The sequence below is a fragment of the Eurytemora carolleeae genome, unplaced genomic scaffold (genome assembly GCF_000591075.1).
Source record: "Eurytemora carolleeae unplaced genomic scaffold, Eaff_2.0 scaffold131, whole genome shotgun sequence".
Taxonomy (NCBI): Eukaryota; Metazoa; Arthropoda; class Copepoda; order Calanoida; family Temoridae; genus Eurytemora; species Eurytemora carolleeae.
The window spans coordinates 376,181-389,709 of NW_019396496.1; the positions used below are offsets into that span (position 1 = coordinate 376,181).

The following is a 13,529-nucleotide window of genomic DNA, read 5'->3' on the forward strand; positions in this document are numbered from 1 at the left end:
ATGGATAGGTTAGTAAGTAGATGGATAGGTTAGTCAGTAGATTGATAGGTTAGTAAGTAGATGGATAGGTTATTAAGTAGGTGGATAGGTTAGTAAGTAGATGGATAGGTTAGTAAGTAGGTGGGTTACTAAGTAGGTAGGTAGATATTTTAGTTAGTAGGTGGATAGGTTAGTTAGTAGATGGATAGGGTAGTAAGTATGTGGGTTACTAAGTAGGTAGGTTGGTTGATAGGTTAGTAAGTAGGTGGGTTACTAGGTAGGTAGGTAGGCTGATAGGTTAGTAAGTAGATGGGTTACTAAGTAGGTAGGTAGATATTTTAGTTAGTAGGTGGATAGGTTACTAAGTAGATGGATAGGTTAGTAAGTAGATGGATAGGTTAGTAAGTAGATGGATAGGTTAGTAAGTAGGTGGATAGGTTAGTAAGTAGGTGGATAGGTAGTAAGTAGGTGGGTTACTAAGAAGGTAGGGCGCGGTAAAGAATTCTTACATCATGCACTAGGAATGGTTCCGTTCCCCTCAATTCTTCTCAGTTTTACTCCGACAGCTTTAAACTACACAATCTAGGCTTTCTGTGATTGGAGCCAAATATTCTCAACTTTGTGAAGAATTCAAGATTTTAAAAGTTTAGATGATTTAAGAGTAGAAAACAATTTATTTTTGATCAATTAGAATTTTCATTGTCTTCTTTGTAAATATTTTTTACACATAAAGTTTCCCAACTTAAATCAAATTTTTTACATAGTTTTTTTTTCAGAAATATTATGTAGTTTAAATTTCTTTACCTAGCATATAAATCCGGAGAAAAAACTGGTGTAAACCCCGTAGTGTAAACCGTGCAATGGGTTTATTCAGTAAAGCTGTGGATGGAAAGGATGAGAAGGAAGGAAGGAAGAATGACAAAGACTCAGCTCCGAAAAAGAAAACTAGTACTATAGTGAAGAAAGTAAATATGCCGGAGCGGAGTAGGGTTGAAAGAATCCTGGAGGGGGAACGGAACCGTGTATCCACCCTACTCATCACACTTACTCTTATTATTCTTCTCAGTACAGTTCTTCTTGTTATATGGTAACTAAACTTAAACTACAGATGTATTAATACACCCTCCTCCAGTTCTTCTTGTTATATGGTAACTAAACTTAAACTACAGATGTATTAATACACTCTCCTTCGAGGAATATCGTTTCTTTTACTGGAAACACCTTTTAATTCTTTCTCTCAATTTCAGTATTTATACAGGGTTACCCACAAAGGATGAGACTTCAGAGACGATGTTATAGTTCGTTTTCTTGTATTTTAGGTTCCTTGTAGGCCAGTTGGCATAGATCTTTGCTTGATCATTTAGTAAACTATCAAAATACTGAATTGAATGCAGAGACTAAAAATCAAGCTTCAAATAGTCATATTTTTAGAGTTTTGGGTCGTCTTTAAAATCTCATCCTTTGTGGGTAACCTTGTATTTCGCTTTCAAAATTATCAATCTAGCTTGATTTCCTGATTTCTTTCATATTCTCAGTTTTTTTGCCCTCTTATGTCCATCAAAATTGTTTTTGATATTTTATATTTTGGTTCCAATTAACTATAGAACTTAATTGATTTTTTAAATGATTTAGTTGTATTTTCCTTGGGAGCTTTAAACTCCATCTGTTGACGATGGCTTCAAACAATTTCCGTGGTGGACCAATCCTCATGATAATAGCCAGCTCCTGCAGTATAGGAAAACATACATCATTATATATAAAGATGTTTTCTCTGTTTGTCTGATCATAACTCATAAACCCTTGGACCGATTTGCATCAAATTTTGATTGGGAAACTTGGGAGAACGACGGGAATGTTCTTAGCTTGGTTTTAATATTATAAGTTGAGCGGGCAGTTTTTTGCGACAAAACGCGGGTAAATGGTGGGACTAACTATTATTAACCTGGGCAACGCTGGGTTCCCAAGCTAGTATTACCTATTTATTTTTTGAATAATTTAGTTTTTTTTTGTGATTTTTGAACATTAATATGAAATGAGAATATGGCTGGTTGAACAGGTAACTGCAGTGACAACCAAAAAACAATGGAATAGGAAGACGACATTGTAGCAGTACTAAAACGTATTTGTATGTTGTTAAAATGCTAAATATTTGTTCTAGAAACTTTTTGAATCACTCATCAATTGCTTTGTCTCATGCTCATTATATTTTTAAAAGTTAGAATTTCTAAAACGTCGTCTTCCCATTTCAGAGTTTTCTGGTTATAACTGTAGTTCTCTAATGCATTCTTGGCTTAAGAAGAGAAGAAGTTTAACTATCTGTACCTAGTTCAACTATATCTGGCTATTCATCAAATCCAACCTAAAATGGGAGCTTTTCAATTGAGGAAATAAGTTAAGCCCATTTCGACCTCTACCAAATACGTTATTTTCTCAAAGAGCGAATTATAACACCATTTTGTCAATTTAAATTTGCCCACCTGCTTACATGATTTTTACTGAAGTGTACTGCGGTGTAAATAAATTGTACTTTTTATATATTTTGGGGGAGGGGGTGAAGGGGTGGTAGGCCATTTTTCATTGTCCAATACAGCTTTATGGGTAAACGATGCCAGAACCTTATTATAAATGCCAATAATCTGAGTAAATGATATGTTGGATATCCAGGGTTCTCTATCCTCTCTATAGCATTAATCTTTGAGAAGAAGAGGAACTTGTACGCCATGTTCTCCGTGTTGGGTTGCATAGTGTTCTGTATACAGTTGGCAGCTCTCATACTTGCCTTCATTCTCAGGAATAATATTCAAACTGATCTTAATAAGGTAGAGTAATTTATTTTACAAAATAAATTGTCTTTTTAAATAGTAAAAGAATCCATGTGATTTCTGATTTTTTTTCCAAGATTTGGATTTCTTAAGAAATTTTGCACAAATAAAACGTTTGCAGAATGGAAATAGAGAAAATCTAAAAAAAATGACACACCTTACTCTAAAATACACTTAGCTGGAAATATGAAATATGGAATTTTTAAGGAACTGTACAGGATGCTTCAGTGTACAGGAATATGGTAATGTGCTATAATGTACACTGTACAGGAATATGGTACTGTGTACATGATTATGCTACAGTGTATGGTAATATTTTTAGGTGTACAGGAGTATTGACGGTGAACAGTTTTATACAACATTGTACAGATATATTGCAAGGTGTACAGGAATATATGGTACGGATATGCAACAGTGTACAGAAATATTTTTAGGTGTACAGGTGTATGGAACAGTGTACATAATAAAACCTATAATCTCAGGACTGGCAAAAATTTATATTTATGTACTGCATTGTACATAAATTATCTTGAAGTGAAGGTGAACCTGAGAGTGAAAGTCTGAATGGTTTAACAAACAAAATGGTTTTATGGTCTAAATATTTGAACACGCTATCATCAAACCACTTCAACGGTTGGTGAACCAAACCAAACCAAACCATTGAAAACATGCAACACTTTAGTTTACATAATCAATTAAAGAATTCATCAATTTATTCATTTTTATGATTATAAAATCAGTCACTGTGTTTTTATTTTCTGCGTAGAAAAGTTTTTTAAATCAATTTTTTTACAAGCTCAAATAATTTAAAATTATAAATTATAAAAAATTATAAAAATTATAAAAAATTTTAATAAGCGAACGAAAAGTTTTTAAATTTTTTTCTTGAACAATTGAAGAATTTCTGGGTTTTGTAATTTGTTCAATTTATGTGGAATGTTCTAATAAAAATGGGAAATGGTAATTTAGAGACGAAATAAAATTTTTTTATTTTTATAAATGTCATAGATTGTGTCATTAATAGGTCGCAGCTCTTCTCAGCTTCCAAAATTGTGTCTATCTGGAGATATTATTGATATTTAGACAATTTTGATTTTATTTCATAATTTAAAATTTGACATTATCGATAAAGGTAAAACACATGTTTAAAATCCCAGAAATTTCCAGTTTTATCCGTGGCTAAAAATTTACTTGTAAAAAATTGGGGCCACAAAGAAACACCGAGTGGATCAAACACGATATAAATGCCGGTTTATTCAATCCACGTTATTTCCTTTTGGGAACCCTGTATAATCTAGAATGATCTTCTAGTACAAAGTCGATTTTTCTAATCCCTAAAGCTCTGCAACTCAATTTCGATGACCTTAGATATTTCAATCTATAAATTCTGCATAGATCATATAATCTAAGTTTGAAATATAAAAGGTTTACACCATCAGGTTGCTAAAATATAGGGATTAGAAAATTTGAGCTTGTGGGAAAGACTCGAATCTTTTGTTTGAAAAGGTGAATGTTGAAAGACAGCTTGAAATGGCAGTATCAGATAATTCTACAATGGAAACCTGGAGCTCCTTACAAACCAGGTATTCAAGGAATCTTTAAAGTGGGGGGGGGGGGGAATTGTTAAATTAAATGTTTTTAATTAATTAATCAAACTAAAAATCTACATGATATTGCATTGATATTTAGATATTGCATCTAAACTGTCCCAGAACGACAGATATTTAATAGAAATATTAAATTAAGATATTTTTTAAATCTGGGGTTGGATTTGGTTATAGGTTATAAAATTATAACCTATACACTGTACACACATCTTGTACACATTGAAATCACGTTCTGGAATAACCGATAACTGTACACTTGTCATAGACTGTACCCTGTATACCTGGCATTAACTATAAACTGTACACTTGCTACAAACTGTACACTGTACAGGTACAGCTGCTGTGGAGGAAGAGGAGCTAGTGGATACAGAGAATGGGAGAAATATCTTCTCTCTTCTTATCCAGATTCCTGCTGTACAGTACCCTATCCAGACTGCGGTATACAGGCTAAAAGGTCAGAATAAATAATTACAAAAATGATAGAATGAATATCATCATTTTTTGCTAATTTGAAATTGTTAAAAGTGTAATAAAGAGACTGTAGACGTAATTTCAAACTTCCAAACGACAGTGATAAAAATCATGAAACAGCAATGATTAGAACGGGGCATTCATAAAATACCCAAGATACAAGAAAGCGCATTTTATCTGAGCCACTTAGATCTTTTTCCTAACTTAATATCACCATTTATTAAAAAGGTATTTACAACCATTTTAACATTTCTGAACATTCCCTTTAAACCATCGTAAAGACTCCTTTTAATCCTTTCCCTAAACATTCCTGAATACTCCATTTAATCCCTTTACACATTCCTGAATATTCCCTAAAAACCCTTTAAACATTCCTGAACATTCTCTTAAAAATCATTTAACATTCTTGAATACTCCTTTAAAACCCCTTTAACCATACCTAAACACTCCCTTAAAAACTCTTTAAATATTCCTGAAAATTCCCTTTAAACCCCTTAAACAATCGTTAACACTCCCTTTAACCCCTTTCAACATTATCGAACACTCCCTTTAAGGTGTAAGTTTTCTAGAGTGAATATCTGTGTAATCAGCTGCTGTGAGTTTGACTGCCAAACCAAATTCTAGTTTTTGCTTTCAACCATGAATGAATTAATGTATTAAGTTTAAGCACCTCTCCACACCCATATCCAACCCATATTCAACCCATATCCAACCTTTATCCAACCCATATCCAACCCATATCCCACCCATATCCAACCCATATCCAACCCATATCCAACCCATATCCAACCCATATCCAACCCATATCCAACCAATATCCAACCCATATCCAACCCATATCCAACCCATATCCAACCCATAACCAACCCATAACCAACCCATATCCAACCCATATCCAACCCATATCCAACCCATATCCAACCCATATCCAACCCTTATCCAACCCTTATCCAACCCATATCCAACCCTTATCCAACCCATATCCAACCCTTATCCAACCCATATCCAACCCATATCCAACCCATATCTAACCCATATCCAACCTAAATCCAAAGAATAGGATGAGGACGAGGACGAATGAATAGAAAATAGGCAGAGGCTTAGTATTTAATATTTAGGCCCCTGGATACTGATTTTACACAGAAAATCTATGAGAGGATCCATGTCAAGGGTTGTATCACGACCATCAAGGAGTCCTGGGATACGTACGTCATGCCCCTGCTTCTAGCCTGGGGGCTTATAGGTAATATTTTGAAAGGAAGGGGCAGCGATGGGGGGGGGATGGGGGTTATTATAGTTAGGTTGTGCGGGAGGGGATCATGGGGTGATACTGATACTGATACTGTTACTGTTACTGATACTGATACTGATACTGATACTGATACTGATACTGATACTGATACTGATACTGATACTGATACTGATACTGATACTGATACTGATCCAGGTATAGTGGTTGCTTTGTGTGAGCTTTTCTTGATTCTGTCTTGTGTACTGTTCTCTTACCACTTGAGTACTAGCACTCGGAGAACAAGAACATCTAGTACAGGTATATATAGTACATACGAGTCAAAGTACATAAAATGATACAGTTTCACCCAGTCAGTCAAGTTTTTGACGTCTTTTAAACTTTCCATAAATCCGTTAGAAATCCGTACATTGTACTTACAATACACAAACACATGACTTTTTTAGTGAGGTGTTCATCACTACTTGTCTTGTTACAATCCGTGCATTGTACTCACAATACACAAGTACATGACTTTTTAGTGTGGTGTTCATCACTACTTGTCTTGTTACAATGCCCTTCTATTATGTACAAATACAAATGGGTTAAACTCGTTCTATGTTTATGTTAAATAATTTAACTTATATTACTTTTTTAAAAACCACCCATCTGTAAGTAATATATGTTATTGAAGCACCACATTGCACCACAATTTCAAGCTTATACATGCATAGAGAATAGAATATATATTAGAGGGGAATTTACTAGAAAAAAGTGTAAAACGGCCATTTTGTTGTACTGTTTCCATACTGCAGGTGTACTTCACATATTTATGCTATATAACCTTTTGGGCCCTGGAATATCATTTTATAGAAAATCTAAAATTATTGTTAAAAGAAAACCAAATTATGAAATAGGCTGGTTTCATAATTGACCAATGATCATTTCACATAGACTCTATGCCTTCCACTTTACAAACGATGATTTTCCGTTATAACTATAAATCAAATGATGTTTTTTATTCACCTAATTCATTAAAAAGTTTATTTAACAGTTCAAAAAATTCGAAATTGAAATGAATAGTCTAGGGAACAAACTGTATTAATGTACTCTACTGCATATAATTTGTGAACATTTACATGATTTGTATACTTTAAACTCCCTTTCAGGCTGAAAGGAACTGCAAAAATTCATACCGATAGATTCTTTAAATTCCCTTCTAATATATATTCTATTCTCTATGTATACATGCTTTTGAAGAAAGCAACGGTTTTGGTTTTTGGTTTATCTTTTTGAGGATATTTTTGTGAATTTATTTGCGAATTGCGATTATACAAATTGTTAAGAATAATTAAAATCTTAATGTTTTGACATTGCCAAAATTTTGCACAATTTAACGCACTGTATAGTTCGAGTGGTGGTATTTTGAAATCATTTCAAACACATATGCAACTGCAGAATTGCATATTTTAAATTTTTATATTTTCTACACTGCATGCAAAGAAAATTATCACTCACTTCAAACTCTAATTTTGTAAACCTTAGATATTTCAAACTTTAAGGATTTGATCTATTCAGAATATACGGTTTGAAATATCCCTTGGCGGATTCAATGAAATAAGGATTAGAAACTTAGAGTTTGGGGAGATTATTATAAGGATTTGAACTGTTATAAAGATATGAGGATTGAGGATGTCTTGCCTTATAGTTAGAGCTAGGTGTATATGTTACAAATCCGAAATTGTTAAATAACTCTATAATATTTTAGACATTGGATAAGATTCGGCATTGTAAGAAAGTTGTTTTTATTTTAACTATTTGCTTTAGAAAACATCAAAGACAAGTAGCTTACTTAAATGTCGTCGTAGTTTTCCACAGTTTTATAAAACTGTACGTTTATCGATTCCACTGTTCCACTGTTATTGTTATCATTAAACCTGAGTGCGAAGTTATTGATTAAGATAATCTGCAATGCTGTCTAATGACTATATTCAAGGAATGAGACTCGGTATACATTTAAATCCTCATATCCTCATAACTAAACAATATCTATAAAATTAAAGGTTTCGGAATTTGATGGGTTTGGGACGGAATTGGTTTTTATTTGATTTGATAGGTTTAAGACGGAATTGGTTTATATTTGATGTGATGGGTTTGAGACGGAATTGGTTTATATTTGATGTGATGGGTTTGGGACGGAATTGGTTTTATTTGATTTGATGGGTTTAAGACAGAATTGGTTTTTATTTGATGTGATGGGTTTAGGACGGAATTGGTTTATATTTGATGTGATGGGTTTAAGACAGAATTGGTTTTTATTTGATGTGATGAGTTTAGGACGGAATTGGTTTTTATTTGATGTGATGGGTTAAAGACGGAATTGGTTTTTATTTGATTTGATGGGTTTGGGACGGAATTGGTTTATATTTGATGTGATGGGTTAAAGACGGAATTAGTTTTAATTTGATGTGATGGATTTAGGACGGATTTGGTTTATATTTGATGTGATGGGTTTAAGACGGAATTGGTTTTTATTTGATGTGAAGGGTTTGGGACGGAATCGTTTTTTATTTGATTTGATGGGTTTAAGGCGGACTTGGTTTATATTTGATGTGATGGGTTTAGGACGGATGGAGTTAGAACCTCTGAAGTATACAAGTACTCTCAACGTGAACCTGACAGAGAGGCGAAACTAGAGTATTAGCTTGAAACTCTATTAAAGAGAAATGATAGAGTATACTAAATATTCACATATTTGTTTCACAACAGTTCTCGTTTGACTTTAATTACTGCATTTTTCATTGTCGCTTTGTATAAGAGTAAGCCTTACAAGTTAAAAAATTAAATAACTCGTTAACTCGACTATCGATGCCTAGATAAAGTTTTATAGGGTGTCATGTGATTCTTTCACACTCTTTCCATTCACAATCCCTTTAACATTTCATACTTAGTTTACAGTCTTCCAGTTTTCTTTCTTCACTGATCAATCCTTCCTATCCACCCTTACTATTCATCCCATCCTTCCTTTCCCATCCTTCCTATTCCATCCTATTCCATCCTTCCTATTCCATTCTTCCTTTTTTAAATCAAGTGCCATAATTAATGCTGTGTTATTTAATATGTTATGTCACATGTGCTATTTTGGAAAAAAGAGCATTTAAAAAGGAACTGATAACTTGCTTCAAACTCCTAATACTTTCATGTTAGCGGATGTACATACATGTCACAGACCTTTAATATTTGCTAAAAGTTTGAATATTCGAATGTTTACACCCTCAGGTTGCAAAGATATAGGAATTCGAAAATTAGAGTTTGAGACAAGTTCAGTTCCTTCAAATCAATCTGCAATAAAAAAGCTTTATAAGTAAAAATCTTATTTAAATTTAATTTTCTGTATTTCATTTCAATAAATATTTTATCATTTATTCATATTTTTTTGATTTACTCAGGGCATTTGAATTCAGCTGTTAATCTTTGCAAATGTTGTTAACCTTGGAACTTCGAAATATGAATTCTGTTAGATTAAATATCTAATTTTGAAATGTTAAAGGTTTCCACCATTAGGTTGCAATGATATGGATGTGAAAATTTCCTTTTCTGGCAAAAACTCAAATCCTCCAGGAGATTAAAATAATATGTTCTTAGCAATAGAAATTCTTTTTTAAATATCGTTATCTAAGCAAAGCTTTTTGATAAACACTTTTTGTGTTTTACTGTATACAGCATGCAGACCATTATCAGTGATTTGTAGATTTATAGATGTTTAGACCCCAAAAAGTTATTGGAAATAACTTGGTTAATTTTTATAAGACTTTCAGATTTTTGGCATCACAAAATACGGTTCTACAAAAATGAAGGTTCCAACATTTGAAAACTGTATTCTGTAATGATTTTCTTTTATCAAACTATGAAAAATTTATATCCTATGGAAAAGGTTTCGTTTTTAGCATTTGTCTTCTCAAATTGTACAGAGGAAAACTTTTAAACATTAATTTTAAAAGTCTAAAAAAATTGAAAGTTTTAACAAAACAAGTTCATGTTCGACACAAATATAGTTCTAGACTGAAACAGTAAAAAAGTTGCAGAGTAATGTTCATATCAAGAAAAAGAGGAAAATGCAGCAGAACTGATAGTAGATTTTAAAATGATGAAATATAAAACTTCTTATAAACTTTTGATGTTGATTTATACCATTAAAATTGCTCTTGCTGTTATTAATTTACTTAGAATATTATCATATAGGAACAATAATTTTGAAAATAAATTAGTTTAGTAAGCAATGTTTTTTGTTTGTATTGTTTGCACCGAATGCAGATGCATGAAACCTCTACAATATCACACGAGGTAAAGGGTAAATAGTTAATTTTTTATTATCATTATTGTTATCATTATCATTGTTGTTATCGATATTATTACAATTATTATTATTATTAATATCATTATTGTTATTATATTATTATTATGATAATTATTATTTTATCATTCAAAAGTTTAATACAAAGTGATCGATGTTAATTCCATGTTTATAAAAACAACTTGAGAGTTGAGACAATGAAACTATGAAATTGATCTCATGCACTTCAGAAATTTGTGTTGCACTGGTTTATAAAAAACCGTAATAGAACTACAAAAGAGAAGGATTAACTTCTAAAAATGCAATCATGAAAAAACAGTGCTAATTTTTCTCAATTAGAAAAACGTTTGATTTCTCTAACTTTGTGGCATATTTTGCCTTATGTCTTGTATTTTAAAAAATCGTCTAAAAATAATCTTTATTATATTCTAGCTGGTGACTGTCCTGTCCACGGTCAAAGAAAGGTATCCGCTGTTTCCACCCAAACAGGCGTGGTGAGAAAACTCTCAGAACTATCTGAAAAGAATAGAAAAATGTCGGAATTCGTCACAGAAAAGCATAGATTAGCTGCAAAAGAAGAAAATGATGAGAAGAACGATAATGTCTCACCGTCGGATGAACAAACTAGAAGAAAAAGTTCGCCGCTTGAGGATAAAAACGGGAGAAAAAATTCGCCGCTTGAGGATAAAAACGGAAAAAAACGTTCACCACTTACGGAAGAGAAAAAAATGTCTAGGGAAAAGAAAAATCAGGAAAATGGTCTGTGTAACAATACTTTAATCATTGAAAACATGAAAAATGAGAGGAATAATCGGAAAACTGGGAAAGTTCAGAGAAATTCGGTCAAAAATGATTCACTTTCGTAAACAACTTTTGTAAAAAATATTTCGAAATTATTTTTAAAATTTTATCAGAACCCTAGCCATCAGTTATCATCTTCCTTAAAGGAAATACAAATCTTATTAAATAGTATATGCCTTATTTATAATTTACTTAGTTTCTGAGAAACATGATCAAAAAACATTATTGTTTTTCTTCGAAAAATAGTTCGAACCCACGGTCCAATTAAGTAAGCATTTTCTTTATTTCCGCCAGTCTCATTCTACACAGTTTTATCCATAAAACTATGGAAGACGATATTTAGAAGTAGTTGATGCTGTTATAAAGCAAGTAGTTTTACCAGTTGCTTTAAAACCAAATTTTTAAGTAAAATAATTTGTGGAAAAAGAACAATTGCTGTATTTTTATGTGAATTCCTAGGTAAATTAGACTAGACAGCTCATGTCGTCTTCACCATACCGGAGTGTTTCAGCTGATATTAAAAATGTAAACTTAGCTTTGTACTAGTATCTACGTCCATATAGTAAATTGAATAAAAAGAGTTGCGGCAAGTATTGTTACACTCAGTTCATGGGGTGTTTTGTTTTGTTTAGAGGACCAGTAATTCGTGTAATTCACACCATTCAGAATGACAAGATACTGACCAGTTAAAAATTGTTTTCTACAGATTGAACCCAAGAGCAATAAGTAAAACGTATTCACTGACCTTCTTGTATGACGAGTTCATGATGTACAATTTTCAGCTTTACAGTCTGCACTGCAGTCTGCGTGAACAATCTATTATAATGTATCTAGGTGTGAATTGGACTTTTTAAAGTCATAAGTATAGTCTAACAGTCGTCTTCCGATTCTACAGCTGTTAATTGCAATCGCTGCACAGATATGTTGAAAATAAAAATTCATGAAATACTTATTTATTAACATTAACTTTAAAGAAGGCATACAATCCTCTCTAAGAAAGAGAAACATGATAAAAAAATTTATTATTTTAATCAAAAGTCATTTACTAACACTGTATTATATTAAATAAAAGTTTATATTATTATGGATCTCTATATTCTACGATGTACAATGCAAAAGAGACACTAGCATGAGAACCCAGCTTTGCCTGGCAAATTTTCTTTATAAAAGTCAACCTACTCAACATACAATTTTGAAACCAAGATGATTCCCGTGGTTCTACCTACTTTCCCAATTAATATTTGAGGCAAATCGGCCAAAGGGTTTATGAATTATGAACCCTTAAAAAACATACCAAACCCCATACAGAGATTACTTTATTTCTATCTAAATATATATACTATGCTTGTCTGGGTGTCTGTTTGTTTGTTTGTATCCAATAAAGTCAAAACGGTTGAACCGATCGGGCCCAAATTTGTTGTGGGACCTCGCGTAACCCCAAGTAAGGTTTATGGATGAATGAATTTTCAAAAATTTCATCTTAACAAAATTCGATTTCGAAAATTTTGAAAATCCACGAAATTTATTTTTAAATCCGCGAATTTTTTGTTTTTTGTTTTGTTTTACTATGTATATATTATTTCTATCAAATGCTAAAATCAAAATATAAGATTGAATTACAGAATCACAAAAAATTAGCAAAATCGTAATAAGAAAATTGGCAATTTTCAGTTCTCTGGTTTAATTTTTAAGTTATAAATATACGCTGTTCAGTTTAAAATTGAGGAGCCATTGAAAACAACTTTTCCTTCAAAAAATTACACCAGAAATGAAAATTGCGAATATTCTTATTGCAATTTTTCAATTAGTCCAAATGATATGACACCACAATGCGGGAAGATTAAAAAACCGGGTTTTCAAAAGTTGGATAGCGCATCTCTAATCTCTAGAAATTAATCTAGAGACTAAATTAGTCTTGAGATTAGCAAAAAGAGAGAATCAAACATTGATCTCGATATCCACCATTCTAAAGTTTTCTACTCTGGTTACATATTATAAATTAAAAATATTTTTTTCTTCTCAACATCTTTTTAATAAAAGGAGTTATGATTGAAAACATTTAATATTTCAATCTTACGTACATTTTCTCTAGTTTATCTTGTGTAGATCAAATAATCTAGGTTTGAATTATCAAAGGTTTAGACTTTTAGGTTGAAAAGATATGGGGATTAGAACGTTTGAGTTTGTAGCAAAGACTCAATTCCTTTCCAACAATTATTCTCTTGTTTCCGATAACTCTACAAATTAAAATGTCGTCTTCCAATCCC

General features: G+C 32.1%; 1 protein-coding gene across 3 annotated transcripts; it reads left to right on the forward strand.

Annotated features, from left to right (window-relative positions):
• Positions 1-725: 725 nt before the first annotated feature.
• LOC111704370 (CD63 antigen) lies at positions 726-12,214 on the forward strand. 3 transcript variants are annotated; one of them, XM_023476596.1, is made up of 8 exons: positions 726-1,066; positions 1,612-1,715; positions 2,644-2,798; positions 4,308-4,384; positions 4,740-4,862; positions 5,998-6,122; positions 6,327-6,428; positions 10,894-12,214. In XM_023476596.1, the coding sequence occupies exons 1-8, from the start codon at positions 840-842 to the stop codon at positions 11,325-11,327; spliced, it is 1,347 nt and encodes a 448-aa protein (XP_023332364.1). In that variant the 5' UTR covers positions 726-839; the 3' UTR covers positions 11,328-12,214. The 3 variants fall into 3 exon arrangements, with proteins under 3 accessions (XP_023332364.1, XP_023332366.1, XP_023332365.1); XM_023476598.1 differs by lacking the exon at positions 10,894-12,214 and adding an exon at positions 8,733-9,532 and having other exon boundaries at positions 734-1,066; XM_023476597.1 differs by having other exon boundaries at positions 1,038-1,127.
• Positions 12,215-13,529: the final 1,315 nt, after the last annotated feature.

Bases quoted from the DNA above. Each gene is read 5' to 3' on its own strand.
- LOC111704370 (XM_023476596.1), top strand. From the start codon at position 840: ATGGGTTTATTCAGTAAAGCTGTGGATGGAAAGGATGAGAAGGAAGGA. The intron at 1,716-2,643 runs GAAAACATACAT...TTGGATATCCAG, and splicing joins AGCCAGCTCCTGCAGTATAG to GGTTCTCTATCCTCTCTATA. The intron at 2,799-4,307 runs GTAGAGTAATTT...TTGTTTGAAAAG, and splicing joins TTCAAACTGATCTTAATAAG to GTGAATGTTGAAAGACAGCT.